At 39.5% G+C, this 19,526-nt stretch overlaps 1 protein-coding gene across 2 annotated transcripts in view; it reads right to left on the bottom strand.

Annotated features, from left to right (window-relative positions):
* Nucleotides 1-1,022: 1,022 nt before the first annotated feature.
* The window catches only part of PPP2R5E (protein phosphatase 2 regulatory subunit B'epsilon), a 145,257-nt gene continuing 126,753 nt past the window's right edge, over nt 1,023-19,526 (bottom strand). For both annotated transcript variants that reach the window (XM_021701542.2, XM_021701543.2), the window contains exons 9-14: nt 18,283-18,336; nt 18,129-18,179; nt 15,793-15,912; nt 11,347-11,474; nt 8,793-8,894; nt 1,023-4,433 (exon numbers count right to left, since the gene is read on the bottom strand). In XM_021701542.2, the coding sequence (XP_021557217.1) occupies nt 4,334-4,433; nt 8,793-8,894; nt 11,347-11,474; nt 15,793-15,912; nt 18,129-18,179; nt 18,283-18,336 (555 nt within the window). In that variant the 3' untranslated portion in view covers nt 1,023-4,333. The remainder of the gene's footprint in view (nt 4,434-8,792; nt 8,895-11,346; nt 11,475-15,792; nt 15,913-18,128; nt 18,180-18,282; nt 18,337-19,526) is intronic.

Here is a 19,526-nt window from a genome sequence, read left to right as displayed (position 1 = left end):
ATATGCAACTTTTCATATCAAAAAATGTATCATTTTTACCTCTACCCACAAACAGATGCTGTTTTAAACACACACACACACACGTACACACACACACACAATTAAATTTAAAACCAATATGAACCACAACATTTCTAACAGGGAAAATAAACTTTTGCTGCCCTCTCCTGCTAAAACAATGAAATACTAAAATACAAAGAGATTTATGAAGCTAAAGCGAAATTCTCAAACCAAAAGCAATGGATATGTCATTCTCATTATACCTCGATCAAAAATCAGACAACAACCAGAAAATGTATTGGTAATATTTATATTTGAAAGTTCCCCATTGATACATGAGGTCTGGATTACAACTTATTTACAGTAAGTGATTTCAAAAAAAAAAAAGCCAAGTCAGGGAAGGGAAGGAAGGAGAGGGTAGGGGGGGAGGGAGGGGAGAAGAAGGGAGGGGAAAAAAAGAGGGTGGGAAGGAGGCAGGGAAGAAAAGGAAACCTATATTCATAGACATCATCAAATGGGATGTTTATTTCCAAGAGCTACTACTGCTGCTGTCGTGCACAAGAAGCAGCACAAATTAACATTCCACTAGATCAAAATTTGCTCAACTTTCTCTCAAGATGCACAATCCTTTTAGATTTTCAAAATTAAATACCGAGAAATATAAAACGCATTGCCAATATGCCTACTACAAAAATCCTTTGTGGGTCATTCCTTAACTTCACTCAGAGAAGCAGCCGAGCCAGAATATAAAAATAAAAATATCGATGTGCAAATAAAACACCACTGATCATGTCTGGTGCCACCTTTTGCTATAGGTGACAAAACTTTGTGATAAGGTTGGTTATAGCATCAAAAGAAGAGAATCTCTTCATTTCCTGGGCCAGCTCAGTGCACCTAATTAAAGGGGAAGAACAAAACGAGAGGAAAAAAAACAACAACACAAAAAACTCTTAACACTTAAAAATGCCAGTAACATCCATACATCTTCCCTTTCCCACCCCACCCCGATCCCCACAAAAAAATAAAAAAGCTTTTAAAGCTCTAAATATACTTTTTTTTTTCTTTCCATAGTGTGATTGAGCCTAGGGCTATACATTTAAGTATAGCAGGTGCAATTACAAGCAATTCCTGGCTCTGCACCCTGGACTGCCCCACGCATAGAAGGAGGTACAAAATAAATTAAACCCTTCCATTTAGGCAAGCAAGCCCAAGATGAAGGAGCAATAACCCTGCTTGTGAGTATCCAGCGGCATCGAGGGTATTATTTATTTCTTACTTTTTTTATTTTTTATTTTATTTTATAAAAAACAGATGTCAGGGAGAGCAAAATATAATAAAATTTAAAGAACAAAAACGAGACACTGATGGGAAACAACTGGGGACACTTGCACAATGAGAAAAGGAATGCATGCTTGATTCAAAGTATGAGATGGGTCAATTCACTCACATGGTTGTTCTGGGCCCACAACCCAGGCCCCAGCATCATTCTAAACCACAGGGTTTGGTTTGGTTTGGTTTTGTTCTTCCAAAGACACTCTTTATCCTACCCCTGAAACCAATATGGTAGGGATGAGGTTGGAGTGATCATCACTCACTAACTACAATATTTGCTATTTAAAAAATATATTTATATATAGTTCTGGAAATTAGGAAGCGAACAAAATATAACACGAAGATGCATTTGTCACAATGAACTCAAGTTGCGGCAACAGCAGAAATGGGGGAGAGGACAGAGAGAGAGAGAGAGAGAGAGGGCTGCTGTAAATGCAGCAAGTACAGCCTTAACTATGTCACATAGTGCAACAGTCAGATTACCTCAGTTACTCTGCGTCACCGGACACAACATGACAGATGTCACATTGTCACTTTCGGTTAAAAAAGGAAAGACAGTGTTTCTTCTCAGAAGTTGCCCTATACATTTTAGACATATATTTGCAATTGCTTCTGTAAATATGTCTGAAGTTTGGCTTTGTTCTTCTCAGTTTGGAATGATCAACGTACAGAATTAACATCAAGGGTATCTGTGCAGTCCTCACCGTAACTCAGAGCGCAGGGAAAGGCGCAAAACGGGGTCCTCGTCTTTCTCATTTCAAATGACTGCATTTCATTTTAATGGGCAGAGATCGTTCATAAACCTGCGATTTTAATGTCTTCTATCTAAAAAGATGAATTGATGGCAAACGTAAGTTTAATACTGTCCAAAACAAATGTAGTGCAGAGTCAAAGCTAACAGGCTCAAAGCAAAAGGGCTAAAGGAGATGATTTGTTACAAATTTATTTTTTGTCTTTAGTGTTTGAACTTGCACCTTTGCTCCAGCACTTTTAAAGTAAGTGGTTTCATTTTGGCAGCCTCCGCTGGCTTTACATTGAATCCCCATTAATGTTCTTGAAAAAAAAAAATCTCTTCGTTCCATTAAACCATGTTGTGTTGGGTGTTGCATATGACTCTTTTACTGCTGTTTCTTTTTCAGAATTAACATAGCCAAGCTTTGTTTCTGTTTTACAAAGTTACTGAGATGACAATATCCAACTGTGACCTGATAATCCTGAAACACTTAGTAGGGGAGAAAGGTCAGCGGCTTTTTTTTTTCCTTTTTCTTGGAAACAATAAAACTGCATATTCTACTTTATATTTAAGTGGAAGGAAGAGAATATACAAGTCCATATTGATACTATATTTCTATTAAAAGCAACGACAGTTCATATGTTCATGTTTGCTACTATCACAATTCAGTACATGAACACAGAATCAGCTCTATGCCACGAATATTGCTGGAGGGGATGGTTTAGGATTATCAACTCACTGCTGCCACGTCCATAACAAGCAAAAGCATCCTGAAAATAAGTTCCAAAACACCTATCTTGCAGTACATAATAATGTAACCGCATCAAGTAAGTACATACTGGACACAAATTTCATCGGCATTTTATCTCCCGAAGATGTAAGATTCCTCTTTTAAATACAAAGCAGAGAGCCAATAAGATATACCTATAATACAGCCCTAAATTTTGTTTTGTTTTTCATTTTTTTCTTAAACAATTTGGTCACAATGCACCTTTGATATAAAAGCATTTTTAAACTTTATTATTAATACTCAGGACATTAGGGATTTCCAGATTCTTTTCAGTAGCATTTGTAGAACCACTTTTGGTAACAAATACAGTAGTTAGGAATATGCATCCAATTCAGAATGCATAGTAATGTTTATCCTGAATCCTTTCTGGCTAAAAACAGGGCTGGCGCTGTGATGAGATATAGAACGAGAATCTACAAAAAACACTGTAATATGTTTGTTTTTTCCCAGAGGCTACATCCTCTTTTGCTGGAATACTTTATAAATACATATTAAAAAGTAAGGCAACAACTCCAAACAGTCCAAGCTGTTTGCTCAACTCTCTTCCCAATTAGATTCGCAATCCTGGCGATCAATTTCATGGTTGTACTGTTTAGTGTTTGTCTTTCTTATTACAAAATGGTCCAAAAGGATGTTTTCTGACATTTCTCGAACATCTCTGGTATGTGTGTTCAATGATGTATGCAACTAATACTGGTCAGCTACTGAAGCCTCTGATGTCCCAGTGCCTGTTTTCAAAGGATTCAAGACATTGATTTGGATTCGCCATAAACTGATGGAGGAATCCAAAATTCCCTTCCCTACTATGTTTATCACCGCTTCTCTTTTACTCCTAATTTTAAAACTAAAGGAGTACCAGGGCTACCTGGTTACTGGAAAGATGTTCACTCCAGTCAGCAAAACTTTTATCAGGGGCCTGTACAATTCCTGGCCCCATTCCACATGGACATTCAACTCATGAAGATGTGCAAAAGGAAAAGATGTTAAGTTACAGTCAAGTTATCCAGAGGAGGATGTTATACAAACTTATAAGGAAATGACAGTCTTTTTTTTTTCTTCCGTTACTATAAATACATTTAACAGCTTAGCAGAAAGACAAGCTAAATTTAAGATTGTTCACATTTGAAAATTGTTTCATACTCTCTGCTAAGGATAAATAAGGAACTCCTGATAACAGAATTTTAACACGGCAATTTCATCAACAGATCTTTGAAGACTGCTTTTTGCTTTTTAAAGAGGGTTAGAACAATGATTATGTTTGCAAAGTTCTGAGAAGTCCATCTACTGTCCAAACTTTGGATTGAAGTCCTTATTTTTTTTTTCCTTTACTTAGAGACAGGTATATACAGTGCTGTTGTAATAATGAAACAGATGTGAAATCTACTGCAAAGTTGCACAATACAGAAAACTGCTGCTCCATCTTCTACTACATAAATGTGTGACCCCACAGGTTAGTGACGCTGCTGTAATTATTTCTGTTAAGTTGGAATTATGCCGTCACGTCTAAGCCCCCTCTTTAATTCCAGATCCTCCAGTTTTTTCCACAGTTCTTCACGCTCTTTTTCTTTCTTTTTCTCACTGTGGGTAGAAAATGGAATATAAGGTAAACAACTAGGAAAGTCTGAAAAGACTATCTAACAATAACTGCCCCTTTGACATACTTCTCCCCCATGCAGGTTTTACAAGTAGTCTTTGGAAAGTTTGGCATTAAGCTTGTGGGTGTTTTCTCTTTTCAGTTCTTCTCTTGTTTTTTTTTTTTCCCCCTTGATATGTACATGCACGGAAAAGTAGCATTAATGTACTAATAAGCAAGAGATGAAAGCCTATTTTAATATTTCACATTAATATTCCTTTATACTTAGCTTAATAATGAAAGTTAACTTCAAAACAAAAATGGGGATCATTTCCATGTATCGATTATCCTAAAGACCCAAAGATACATTAAGTGATTTTTACGTGGGCTCTAGTTAAAATTTAATTTTCCCTTTGCCTCCACAAATAGTTTCTCAAAAGGAAATGCTAGAGATTATACTAATGCAGACAAAGTAGTAGGTCAAGAAAATGTACTTCCCCTTTAGTATTATCTATTTCCCCTACACTAAGTATATTAAACTCTTTAGCAGAATCTTGTTCTTACTAGTATTAATAACCCACAAAATCTAAGTTATTAACTTATATCTATATATACAACCAAATTAAATGTTTTTTTTGTGTGTGTGATTTCAGTTTTAATGATCTGGAAAGAACTTTGTTGACATGATTATGAATCAAATTTTTAATGTTCCAAGCCTTCAAAATTCGGCTCAGTATCAGGCTGACTAGTAATTTCCAGATTTTCAGATTTCGCTGTTTGGTAAATTTGACTATAAAACTGGATGTCCAAAATGGGGTTAACAAATTTTATTTGTCAAGGACATTTTAGATCACCATATTTTTATAAGGATGTTAATTTTAACATCAACCAGGTATAGAAAGTATAAAATAGAGGAATATATGACTATACTGTAAATTAAGTCAATTCCCATTTATTAAAAATAATCCACTGCTGCCCCTAGCTTTCTCATACTGGGATGAACCAGTAAACAACAGACTCAGATAATATTTGTGAATCCATAAATTCAGGTAATTCCTGAAAATGGGGGTTCTGCCATCTCAGGCATGGGGAATATGGTCTTTATGCTACTTCACCCAGCAAGGATTTAACTTCAGTTACAATACAATGTTTACTCAGGGAAATGCACACAGGTTAAGTGAAACTTGTATTTAATTCCAATGCCTCATTCATATTTTTTAATATCACCAATTTTTTAAAAAAATTATTCGATACCTATACCAACACAAATTAATTCATCCCCCCTCCCGAAAAATATCTCTAGAAATACCTAATTTTATATTCTCATTCCACTAGTCTTGAGAAAATATTTAATTATGCAATATATTAATTAATATTATCATGTCATAATTAATATTTTGGCAATTTAGGCCTTGTATACTGGAACTAGTTTCAGCTATCTCGAATACAATTGGCACAATACGAATTTTAAAGGGCATAACAATTTTTGAAATGGTTATCTACTGGGTAATTTTGACCCTGAAAAATTGTATTTACAGAGCAACAGGGACAAAATTAGATGATCCTCCAGTCATTATGAATTCCAGATTCTTAACTGTAAGCTGTTTGGTAAATTAATCATTTTTGGTTTCTCAGTAAAGTATAGGAATAATATTAGGTCTAAATAAACGTTATCATAGAACACTGATAACCTTTTCATTTGGACGGAAAAGAAGGTGGTAAGCAAGGGCTTAGAAACTTTCTTCAACTAAAACACAGGTTAAACACATGTTAGGTTCATACTGCCCCAATCTGAAGTTTAAATTAAGTGCTGACATCATTAAAACACTCCTCATCTTGCTACTGAAGCATTTCGTTCATATCTCTGATCAAGAATTTTATGGCATTCAATACAATTTATTGAATTGTGCGGCTTTTCTTCCAGATGAACTTTATGCTGAGTTATTATACATCTTTTATACTGACAACTTTATCTTCAAAAATTCTAAATATTTCTGAAATAGTTACTACTGTCCCATTCTTTCCTCCTTTTCTCTCTCCCTATAGGTGGGAATTTTAAAGCTTTAACCACACTGTCATGGCTGTCATGCTAGGGATAGGGATACTGTCAATTCTCTTCCAATTTCAATTTCACATAGCACGAATGTTGGCATATGTATCTAACAGTGCTAGCTATTTATTCCACTCACCATTTTCAGATTTGTATAAAAATTTGATCTGCACTGAAACACTTCAATTTGGTGCCATCCAGAAGTGAACTCCTCCAGGTAGCTCTTCTCTAACAGCACCAAATAGATCTCTCTTTTCTCTTTTCCTAGTCCCACATCCAGGGAGAAGCCAATGTTTCCATCTATTCAGCACAATCTTCCATTACTCATTTGACAAAATACTACCCTTACTTTAAAAAAATCCTTCTCTCATTAAGAAAGTCCACTCACGATAAGTCACTCTAATACACCAGATCTTTGGAATCAACTTTGCTGTGTCTATTCTTGGACCCCTTGGTCAATAGGTATCTTTTCCAAGAATTTGGTCTATTTAGCTTAAATGATAAATGATCAGAAAACAGTTTTACTACCTAAATTCAATAAATATTAATTAATTTAATTCAATTTGACTATTTTAGAAATAAGGTCTTCATTTCTCTTAATGGGATTCTACAGATTTTTATTTAATCCTTATTCACGTAGGATAATAATCATGGGTTTTCAGTTGCTATAAAAAGAAAGGACAACACACTCTATAATGGTACGCCACAGTATGAGAATGTGCCCTTTATTTCCTCTACTTAAATAACATTTTTAAAGACTTGAAGTTTAACACAAGGAGGGTTACAAATGTAATGATTTACAACAACTGTAAATACTTAAATTAAAAGTTCTTTAAATTACAAGTATGGCACAACATATCCCATAACTGGTATTTACTCCAATATTATATAAAATATCCCAGCCTCTTCTGTCTATAGTTGCCATATTCCATAATTAAATTGCTCTTCAATATAACCACATCCTGGTAATTTCTATAAAAAATCACTGTGATAGTCCTTTACCCCACCACCAAATCTTCCCCTCATTGTTCTTTTTATCAGTAAAATTCAAGTAACCCATGCAAAATCAAGCAAAGCAAAGAAGCAAGGGAACCACAGATAGCTTTGTTCAGGAGGTTCAGCAAGGTCTTGGGTATGAACACTCGTACACATCCCCGGGATCTTCTAAAATGCATGGTTTTATAATACTGAAAGCTGACATTTGCTTCTGGATCCAAGCCAAACCAGAAGCCCAACTACTGACAAGCTCTCTAGACTTTCCTTAAGTTAACCAAGTATCTCAATCCCATGGTCTGAATATTTGTGTCCCGTCCCGCCCAAAAATCTTACGATGAGATCCTCACCCTCATGGGTGATGGGCTCAGTAGCTGCACCTTTGGGAGATGATTAGGTCATAAGGCTGGGGCCCTCAAGAATGGCATTAGTGACCTTAAGAGATCCTACAGAGATTCCCTGTCCTTTTCTATTGTGTGAGGACACGGTGAGAAGGTGACGGCTAGGAATCAGAAATAGGTTCCTTATCCAACCATGCTGGCGCCACGACCTTAGCTTTCCTGCCTCCAGAACTCAAGAGATATAAATTTCTGTTGGTTATAAGCTACCCATAGCTTGGTGGTATTTTGTTTTTAGCAGCCCAAATGGACCAAGACAACATCTTTTGGAAAGTTGGACATGTTGAACGAGAAATAACAAAGTTCAAAAATCATGTAAATGAAATCAAGAAAGACTTTACTAAGCCATAAGCGTTTATGTAAAAAGAGCTCAACTGGTTTTAACTACTTTTTGGTCTCAAACATTTTAAGATTTGTATAATACCAGACTTTTCACGTCCATGTTCTTTTCACTGTCCTTTAAATCCCAATGAACTTGTGTTCTAGAACAGTTAAGTAAGTTCGGGGCCAAAGAGCTCAACAAAAATGGTGCCTCATCTCTCCTGCTGCTGGAGTGAATGAAGTACACAAGATCTGCCCAATTCCAGTTCAAGTAAGTTCAGAATGGGAGTGAACCTAGATGGCAAACTACCCAACAGTCCCCTTCAAGGGGTCTGAAATATGAGTTACATGCCAGGCCCTTAACCCTGAGGCAAAAGAGAAACATTATTGAAGGGAAGGAGGAGGCCTTTCTTAAAATGATACTTTGTTACCTAGTGGCATGCTATTAAAGACACAGCTAACGAGCACGCAAAAGTGAACATATAAATAAATAAAACTGTGCTGCTTATGATTTCGGGTGCAATTAGGCAACTGCAGTAAAGAGCAAGGAAAGAACTCAACAGTTTTTATGCACAGCTGACAAAAAAGCTTTAAAAAGTTACCGCTGACGATCTGACTTGTATGTGGCTGTCAGCTCATCAAACATGGTGCTGTTCATTTCCATAAACGCCTTCAACACGTTGTACACCAGCGCCACGATAGCCCTGGGAAGCGCAGAGACAAGAGAACGTGTTGGTTAGTCTTACGTGATGGGAGCTGCGTGGAGAGAGCGAGAGCACAACCTGTGTCTGGATGAGTTCTTTGTATAGCTGAATCTCCAGCCCTTCTTAGTTAAAACTAGAAAGGACCTACAGTTCATTTCCACATCAAGAGCGTTCCATTCTTTACTCTTCTGGGCAAGATATCTTTCTGATGGGTTGGGAGGATTAGAAAAAGAAAAATCTAATTTTGCCCTTCTAATTATTGGTAACCAGCATAGACTTGCTGTGGGCACTCGTTAACTTCATTTAATAAAAAGACAAGTCTAGGAGCGCCTGGGTGGCTCAGATGATTAAGCATCTGACTTCGGCTCAGGTCACGATCCCAGGGTCCTGGGATCGAGCCCCACACGGGGCTCCTGGCTCAGCGAGGAGCCTGCTTCTCCCTCTCCCTGTTCATGCTTTTTCTCTCTCTCTCTAGCTCTGTGTCTCAAATGAATAAATAAAATCTTTTTTAAAAAAAAAAAAAGACAAGTATAAAAATAAAGCCACTTCACCCTAAAAAGGAGCACCTGTGCTAGGACTAACCTTAGAGACTTGAATTTGCACAGAATGTTATATTTATTTATTGAGGGGGGGGGGGGGGAGAGAGGTGGGAGGGGGGCAAAGGGAGAGAATCTTAAGCAGGCTCTACGCCCAGCACGAAAACTGATGCAGGGCTCGATCTCACAACTCTGAGATCATGACCTGAGCCAAAGTCAAGAATTGGATGCTTACCGGACTAAGCCACCCAGGTGCCCCCAGAATTTTATTTTTAAAGTGATAATATACATAATTCATCAAAATCAAAAGCTGTTCTCATGGAAACAAATAATATGTATATTATTTATATTCAAAGATATGATACCACACCCCTGTAAGTTGGGTAGTTTAATATGAGTTAAGTTTCTAGTTGTGATTTGTTTCAGTTCATTCACTCCTGCTAAGTCTCCTTGCTGACCCAACACATACTCTGGTAAGGTGACTGGCAAGCTAGTGACGGCTGCTATTAGCTGTGGAACAGCTAAATGGCCAAAATGGCAGCACATCTTTATCAAGAGGAAGAATAAGCTCTTGACAATATGAGGACTGTGCCCATGACAGGCTTGGTATCTTCAGACTAGACTCTAAATAGCATTGCCCTTTGCAAAAATGTACGTTACCACTGTTTTGCAACAGATCTGCTACCAATACTGCTGAAGAAGGCATTGGTAAGTTAGGCCACAGGTTAAACAAACCATGGGTTTAATGTTTCCAAAACATAAGTGTACTTGCTGTGTCGCTTCTGCCCTGTGCCCATTAAAAGGAAAACTTCAGCTCTCTTCTGCTGAGGTGAATGACCTTCTCATGTACAATGGGCAGGGATGGAGAAGGGCCACATACAGCACATTGAGGTGTGACAGACACTCGCCAGAACCACTCTCTAGGTCCTCAAGAGACTACCGGCATGATGAGACTTCACTATTCCCCAGTTCTTTATTTTTACAAGTTTTAGTAACAAAATTTGGCAATTTGAAAAATGAGAAATGTGGTATTTTACAGTTGTATGCAAACTTCAAAATACATACTATGAATAGACTTAATTACATCTACTAATATCTAATACCACACTAAATTTTCTTTCTATTCCACAGAGAAACATGTTAAAGCCATTCAAATGCAGAATGCTTTAACTTTCATAGGACTAGATGTTAAACATCTCCTTTCAAGATTTTAAACTTGTTTTTTCCTAGAGAACATGAACAATGACTGAGTTGGTTTTTAAGAAATGGATCATGCTAAAATGCAAATCAATTCAAACACTTTCTGCTTTATGACTTCTTGGTGTTTCCTTATCTTCCACTGGAGAAGGTTCATGTGGGCTGTACTCTCCTTTTAAACCCCATCTTCCAGCATCCTCCCCAAAAGACCGGGTACTTTAGCCCTCCCAAAATCACAGGTTTCAGAATCTGACAGGTGATTTTTACATTTTGGGGCCTTTTAATGTGAAGAAGAGACCCACACTACCAAAGGGCCTCCCTCATCCCAACCACCTGCTGAATTCCTGTAGACTCAGTTTGAGCATCACCACCTCGTCAATATCCGTAAACCCCTCCTCTCGCTCCAGAGCATCCCCAAAATAGTTCTGCTACATTCACAGACAAATCAGGAACCCCTCAAGTAAGCGATATTTTAATATAACAGCATTTTAAAAAACACTGTTTGGTAAAATATCTGTTTATTTGTGAGTCTCCGTAATCCGGTCAGTAAATTTCTAAAAGACAGGCATTGTCATGTACCTGTCTTCACCAACAGGCACAGCATCCGACACATAGCAAGCATTCAAGACATTTTATTAAGCAAAAGAGAAGAAGGGAGGGAGGGAGGGAAGGGGAAGGGAGGGAGAGAAGAGGGGAGAGGGGAGAAACTGAAAACCTACGGATTCCAATGTTCTTTTGAAATCCTATAAAGACTGGAAAACATGATGGGAAGGATGACGTTAGAGTTTTCTTCTATCAAACTCATGATGTATTCATTATTCCAATAATACAGTGCCCTTTCTGCCACCTTTGGAAAAAAAGAAAAATAAAATATTAAGAGAGAGAAAAAGATAAAACAAATTAAAATCTCTCCAAACAAAAATACTTTAAGACTATTTTTATATCATTCAATCAAATGTGAAATTAAATATTAATCACACTTTACATTTTTATGGATTTACATTTCAGAAAGTTCCAAAGTGGTTCATCAATTTGGGGAAGGAAAAAAGTTTTCCTGCCTATTTATGTTTTCCTTTAATACTGCCCATTTCATCAGATTCCACATTTTCCCCACCCAGCCCCCAAACTCCAAACACCTTTCTCAGATGCACACTGCTGTCCCTGTATCTTTAGCCCTCTTCTGGCTCACTTCTTCCATCCCAAACACTTCAACCTAACCGGAGGGCCCAGCACACAGCTGGTATTCGGGCAACAGCTGCTGAGAAAAACCCAGCTGCTCATCTCTGCAGAACACTCCCATTTGCTGAGCACGTCCTCTGGCCAGCCGCTGGGCCTACTGCAGAGAGAATGTGCCGTCCTTACCGCCATCCGGGACTAGGTACCATTGGGTTCACTGGACAGATGAAGACACTGAGGCTCAGAGAGACTAATACCCTCACAAGGTCACATTGCTAGTAAATGGTGAAAGCTGGGACTCAAGTCTAGTGACCAGACTCTTTCCAAAGTTTATTTCCGGTCCCTCCCTTGTTGAACTGGGTAAGCTGGGAGGGAGTCACTCAGTTTCTGGACTTAGAGACACCGACTGTACACACACTTGCTTGCTATCTCTGATCCCTTTTTCTCTGACCACCGTGCTATCCAACTGACTCTATGAATTCAAAGGAAGGCCTCAAAAAAATAACCTAAACAATCTAAAAAGTAATCAAACCAAAAATCTCAAAAAAGCTAAAATATCTTAAAAGGGTAGCGTTTAGAAGGGAAAAAGAAAAAAGAGTGGCTTCTTTCATTCATCCAGATTAAGAAATTACATTCTAATTTAATAAATTAAACTTAAATTTAATAATTTAATTTAATGACATGGTACAAGATGTACCCACCAACAGACTCTGAGAAATTAAGCCTTTCCATTATTCAACTTATTACATTATTCAACTTGCTTCAAAAAAAAAAAAAAATCCTGGGACTCATGAGGCACTAGACCCTGAGAGTACAAAGCAAACAATCATTATTGAATGTTTACTCTGTTCAGGCACTGTGCTAAGTGTTTCACATATATATTACCTCATGTAATCCTCACAACCAACACACAGCATCTGTACCATTATTTCCATTTTGCAAATGAGGAAAATGAGGCCAGAGTAGGTAAGTCATTGCCTCGAGGCCACATGATTAGAAAGCGGCAGACTCCAAAGTCACTGCTTTTAACTTCTCTACTCTGTTATCCCTTTGGAGCTTGTGTGCCTGTGGGGAAAGGGACATCTATGAGCCTATCCGAGGTAAACCGTGACAGATGGAGAAACAAAGCGCCAGAGGAAAGAGCGGCATGGACGATCTGGATGACCTGGGGGAGAGGAGGAGCTGCGGGAAGGTAACACAGGAGGGCAGCACCGAAGCCGGCTTTGAAGGATGAAGCAAAGGAGGAAAAGGCACCCAGGCGGAGGGAATGACAGGAAAGGGGGACAGAGGTGCCCCCATGGGCCGGAAACCATGCAGCACGTGGTATGGCCGAGGCAGGTAGAGCCCAAAGAAAAAGAGGGACAAGCGGAGGAATGGGGGTGAGGTTGTTCTGAAACTTACAACGGAAAGGAGGAAGTTTTAAAGAGACCCCAGGAGGATGCTGGTAAAGGAGGAGAAATCTAGGATTTTCCTACATGCAATTAGGAGTCTAATGTTTACTTGCTACTTAACGCCAACAAGTATTTTAATCAATGTATCTGTTGCTATGCAAAATCACTTACAGAGAGTAAGTCAGTATCCAGCAAAGCCCCTTAAAGAGGAAAGGCGCTGCTTATGCAAAGTAAAAATTAGCATGTCTAACACTAGGAGAGAATCATTACTTTCCTGGGACCCACCATCCCCTTGCACATTGGCATGGTCTGTTTGGCGCCCTCTGACCCCGATGCCACACCGGGGGGGGGGGGGGGGGCAAAGAGTGAAAGGTGTGTGGCTACACAGAGTGGCACTTGAAAAATGTTTGCTGGATGCACCAATGAACACTTAATAAATGAATAACGAAGAACCTCTTTACTGTCCTTTCTTTTGTTCTAAATTTTACTTCTGTCAAATAATTTTAAACTCTCTTTTCTTTCTGCTATGGACTAAATTGTCCCCGCAAATTCCTATGTTGAAGCCCTAACCCACAGTGTGAGTGTATTTGGAGATAGGACTTTAAGGAGGTAAAATTAAGGTTAAATGAAGTCATAAGGGCGGGGTCCTAATCCAATAGGCCTGGTGGTCTCAAAAGGAGGAAGAGAGAGATCTCCTTTTCTTTCCTCATGCATACACCAAGAAGGCCATGTGAGGACACAGGGAGAAGGGAGCCAGCCATCTGCAAGCCAGAGGGGAGCCCTCACCAGAAGACGACCAGGCTGGCACTCTGGTCTCAGACTTCCAGCCTCCAGGATTGTGAGAAATAAATTTCTGTGGTTTAAGCCACATGGCCTGTGGTGTTTTGTTATAGAAGCCTGCTGTGATCTGAATGCCTGTGTCCCCACAAAATTCCTATGTTGAGATCCTAATCTCCAAAGATGATGGCATTAGGAGGGGGGCCTTTGGAAGGTACTGAAGTCATAAGCATGGAGCCCTCATGAATGGGATTAGTGCTTATAAAATAGGTTCCAAGGAGATCATTAGCCCTTCTGCCAAGTGAGGATACAAGAAACCCACAGCTCAGAAGAGAGGCCTCACTCAACTGTGCTGGCACCCTTATCTCAAACTTCCAGCCTCCAGAAACAAGAGAAATAAATTTCTGCTGTTTATAAGCCACCCAGTCTGTGGTATCTCGTTATAGCGGCCTGAATGGACAGCCGTAACTGACGAGACACTTTGTCTCCTTTCTGAGCTTCTGAGCATCATTTAAGCCTCCCTGGTGATCTTAAAAGAGATTTCTGAAAGGAGAGAGAGAGAGAGAGAGAGAGATCTCTGCTCCCTGCTTTCCACAATGTCAAACCTCCTGATGAAAACTGAAAAATAAGGTAGACAATCCAGATGCTTGAGCACTCATGCCATGTATAATATGCAAAACACCTACATAGTATCCTGCAATTGTTCTGTGTTTATCTAGACATGTGTTGTATCATCTGCATGCAACGTAATGGTTCATAAAATGGTTTCCACTTTTTGTGGGGTGGGGGGGAGCTTTGTGGTACAATCTCTAGATTGTCAGAGGATCACTACCTTGACATAACTAACATGTCTTTAAGTCAAAAATTAAAACAACAGCAGCCAATGTCTCTAACTATTCAGGATAATGAGAGCTCAGGGAAAAAGTCCACTGCTGAGTCTACCACATTAGCGGTGGGATTCTGCACTACCAACTAGAATCTGAACAATCTCTTTGAGTCAACAGGCAGTATATGAAGAGTTAATCTTCAAGGTCTGTGATACGGACCTTTGGTGAGACAGCGAAAGGATATAAAACCTGACATGTTTTCGCTCCAGATCACCCCCTTCCCTCCTGTGTGGGTTCTGCAGCATGGCAGCAACAGCCCCAGTTGAGAAAAAGGATGCCGGGTTCGCTTCCCTGTGATCCCCCGCAGTGGCCACAAGGAGGCAGAGTGGTGCCATGGGAAGGTGACCGGCTTTCACAAGAAGCGACACCTAATTGACTTCACTCCCTATGAACTTGGGGCCTGAAGCAAATCATTCTGAGTCTCAAGGTTTTCATCCAGAAAACAGCGGGGGTAGGGGTGAGCGGGGAGGGTAGAGCCTCATAGGATAACGTGAAGTTTACGAATAATGTACGTAAAGCATCTAGCACAGTATATATGTGTGTTCTTTTTGCCTCTTAAGCTTTATTTCGCATTCTCTCTTACACGCTATAGGAACCCTACCAGTCCACCTCTTACTCGGCCATTTTATTTGAGACAAGTTATTTTACCATTTTGAACTTTAGTGTCCACATCTGTAAAAATCATAACACCCTCCTTGTAGAGTGATCACAAGAACTGAAGTTACGAGGCAGAAAACACCATCAAAGCAGCTGTCGTATTGCACGTGTTCAAGATAAAGGGGGTTATTATAAAAATTATTACTGAATGAGGAAATAGCAAATAAAAAACAACAGGTAGCTAGTGCCCATTACGTGTCTTTCAATACAAATAAAATTTAACCAAATAACATATGTGGTACAGCCCACTCCAGCTCATCCTCTCTTTACTACCAACCTGAAAATGGGGGCTAGATACACACTTGGCAATTTGTTTAAACAAAGGTTCTTGAATTTTAACAAATTGTGAGGGTTCAATCACATCCAATATTTCTTCCAGCTCCCCAAGGAACATGACCTGTTAGTACATACAAAACACAAAATGTCAGGTACTTCATTTAAAAATCCAAACGAATGATGAGGATTAATGAGAGTTTATAATGTTTTAAGAAAACTTTACACATAAAACCAAACAGGAACAAATTAGGCATTGTCTTATGTTAGATGTTCATGTCACAGAGAGTTCAGCAGAGGGCACTTGTTAAGAGCAAATTCCCTATAGCTTTGAAAGTATGATTCTACTTACTTTGGAAAAAATCCTCTATGTGCTAAATCTATAACCCAGAACAAGGGGCACTTACACATTGCAGCAAGGCCCCTGGGAAACAGCAATGTCTCCATGGGGCCTTCCTCTCGATTGCTATCAGCCTGGCATCTGCCCCCCTACTCTTATTTTTCAAACAGTGGGAGAGTACCCTCCTGCACGGATGGATAAAAGCTCACAGTGGCACACGCCGCTCTCTGCTAAATGTTTACAGCCCCTGCTGTGTTAGGTGCTCCTTTAGGATACACTAGTTAACAGAACACAGAGAGCCAGAGAGACACAAATGAGCAGGTTCACCCACACACAGGTACCACTTTAAACCCATGAGCACACCCTGACCCAATCTGCATGTGCACACACGTGTGTATGTGTGCACAACTGCTCCCTATAAAGCACAACGAATCCCAGCCTCAGCACCATGTGTCTCAAGAACAGAGCTTTAATTTCTATTTTTTTTAAAGATAGATTTATTTATTTTAGAGAGAGGGAGAGCGAGTGCTAGCGGGGGCGGGGGGGGGACGGACAGAGGGAGAGGGAGACAAGTAGACTCCCCACTGAGCAAAGAGCCCGACACAGCTGAGCCCAGGACCCTGCGATCACAACCTGAGCAGAAATCAAGAGTCGGACGCCTAACCGCCTGAGCCATCCAGGTGCCCCAAAACTGAGCTTTTAGATCACTGCGTGGAGCCAAAATAATAGCACAGTCAATTGTTTAAAATGCAATGGAAAGGGGCGCCTGGGTGGCTCAGTCGGTTAAGCAGCTGCCTTCGGCTCAGGCCACGATCCCAGGGTCCTGGGATCGAGCCCCGCATCGGGCTCCTTGCTCCGCGGGGAGCCTGCTTCTCCTCTGCCTGCCCTTCCCCCTGCTTATGCTTGCTCTCTGTCTCTCTCTCTCTCTGTCTCTCTCTCGTGTCAAATAAAATCTTTTTTAAAAATAAATAAATAAAAATAAAATACAATGGAAAACTGACAGAGAAATAAAAACCAGTTATGTATTTAGGCATAAAAAATAATTACCTTATAAAAAAATTAACTATGCAATTAATATATGAAAAGTTACCACGTTTTCTTATCTTGAGGTGCATCTGGGTAGCAATGTATAGCTTAATTTCATCAAACAGGTATTAAAAAAATTAGATGACTTTCTGAAATTGTGTTACAGTAGGGTTTTGGAGAATTGAAAATGACATATTTCTGTTAAAAGTAATATATAATAGGCAGCAAACCCTTGCCATTTGTCAAGATACATCAAGAAGTTCTCCCAAAATTCTCCCCAAATTTGACGTCAAACTAACAGCGGACCTTTCTTGCTGGGCCATTTTCCACATGGTTTCTATAGAAGAGTGAGTGCAGATGTGGCCCCGGCCAGGTTCACCTCTAAGCTAAGAGACTTACTCCCTCACAACCTCACATGGCACATGCCTGCTTAGGTCTTGGCAAAAGTACAAATGAACATAGGTCAGAAATTTCCAGGGCCACTTGTGAACAGCTGAAACTAAAGGTCTGTAATATAGTTTAAAATCGTACATTGTAAGATCCCATCTCTATTATATTTTAAAGTGGAGTATTTGGGCAGGTTGCTCTAGCATCTATCTACAGCAACACCAAAGGCTCCATCCTGTGAAGGTGGCCTCTGATAAAGCTAGAAAGGTGACTCTGATAAAGCTAGACAGTGAGACACACGACCAGAGCCTGACTAGGGTTTCCCTGGGACTGAGCAGAGCGTGATGAAAAGTTCAGGGTTCAGAACCAGGGTGGAGGATTCTGGCCTAATCACTTATACCTAGCATACTCAGGCTCTCTGTGCTTCAATTTGAAAACTAGTAAAATGTGAATATTTACAGTCCTGCTTTACAGATAAAATGAAAATTGGATGAAATAATGTATTTTTACACATACTAATTGGCTCAGAGCCTGACACTCTGCAGAGTATCTAGTAAGTTCTTAACACACCAACATTAAGCACTTACCTCTTTCTGACTACATGTTTTAGGCCAAAATTTCATTAACCCCCTAATAACCTAAAATGAAAAGGAGAAAAACAACGGCACTGAATTTTCCATATATACTCCATGAAAAGTAGTCTTTTTGAGGTTTTTTGAAATTACAGAAAAAAATACTTACTGGTTCTGTGAGTGAAGGATCTTTCTCCAGAAACTGTACTATGCAATACGCCAGCTGGAGAAACAGAAAAATGAGCGACAAAATTGGAAATGCTATATACTCAAAAGGACTCAAAAGACGTATTAAAACTTCCTAAAAAGTTTCTAGACTCTGGTTTTAGTAACTTCATGTTCAATTCATTTTAAAAATAAAATATATATAAAGTGAAATAAAAAGCTACTTTTTCAAGCCAAAGATTGACACTAATAACACCCCAGGGGCATTCTTTTTTAAAAGAATACTGAGACACGAAGTATCTGGCTAATGAAAAGCAGAAACATCACATTCAGTAGATTCTGAAAGTATCTGATCTACAGAGAGTCTAAGCTACATCTCATGGGCTTCCTTTCTCTCTTTGCCAACCTCGACAGTACTGGGTTTTACTGCAGTTCCAGAAGAGTCCTAGACGAAACATAGGCAGCACTTAGTAAACACCCTGCTGATTGCCTAAAGTGGCCCATGCGAATGGAAGCAGTTTCATGAAGAGATAAAAGGTTGTACCTGCCCCAGCTGGAAGAGTGAGGAGTTTTACATCTGAGGCTAGTTCATCTAGGTAAGAATTCTTTTACATGCTCATGAAATGTGATAGCCTATTTCGAAAACCAGAGGCAAGATTTGTAAAAGGGCTCGTAAAGATTTTTGGGCAAGAAATCCACCCTTGCGGAACAACATTTTGATGGTGTTCTAAATTAGAAACATATGGACTAATTTTTCCTCGAAACACAGAATTTCACATTTAAAGAGGAACACTGCTCAGAAAAATGTGTGACATTTTTATGCAAACTCAAAACATTCCCATTGGTTTGGAATACTAAAATTAAAATGCCACTACATCATTTATCTGTCCCCTAGTGACATGCTCACCACACAAGGCAGTGTTAGCACGGAAATCAGACCTGGGACAAGACAGAGTATGCTTTTTAAAGTAGTAGAGGCTAAAAATAAAAAGATGTGAAAATACTGATTGTTGACTTGCGAGTATGTGCATTTGTGCATAGAAAGTGAGAAGGGGGCGCCTGGGTGGCTCAGTTGGTTAAGCGACTGCCTTCAGCTCAGGTCATGGTCCTGGAGTCCCGGGATCGAGTCCCGCATTGGGCTCCCTGCTCGGCGGGGAGCCTGCTTCTCCCTCTGACCCTCCCCTCTCTCATGTGCTCTCTGTCTCTCTCATTCTCTCTGTCTCAAATAAATAAATAAAATCTTTAAAA

This window comes from Neomonachus schauinslandi, chromosome 9 (genome assembly GCF_002201575.2).
Source record: "Neomonachus schauinslandi chromosome 9, ASM220157v2, whole genome shotgun sequence".
In the NCBI taxonomy this organism is placed as follows: Eukaryota; Metazoa; Chordata; class Mammalia; order Carnivora; family Phocidae; genus Neomonachus; species Neomonachus schauinslandi.
Note: the sequence above shows the minus strand (reverse complement) of the source record. Positions and strands in the feature narration are given on the sequence as shown.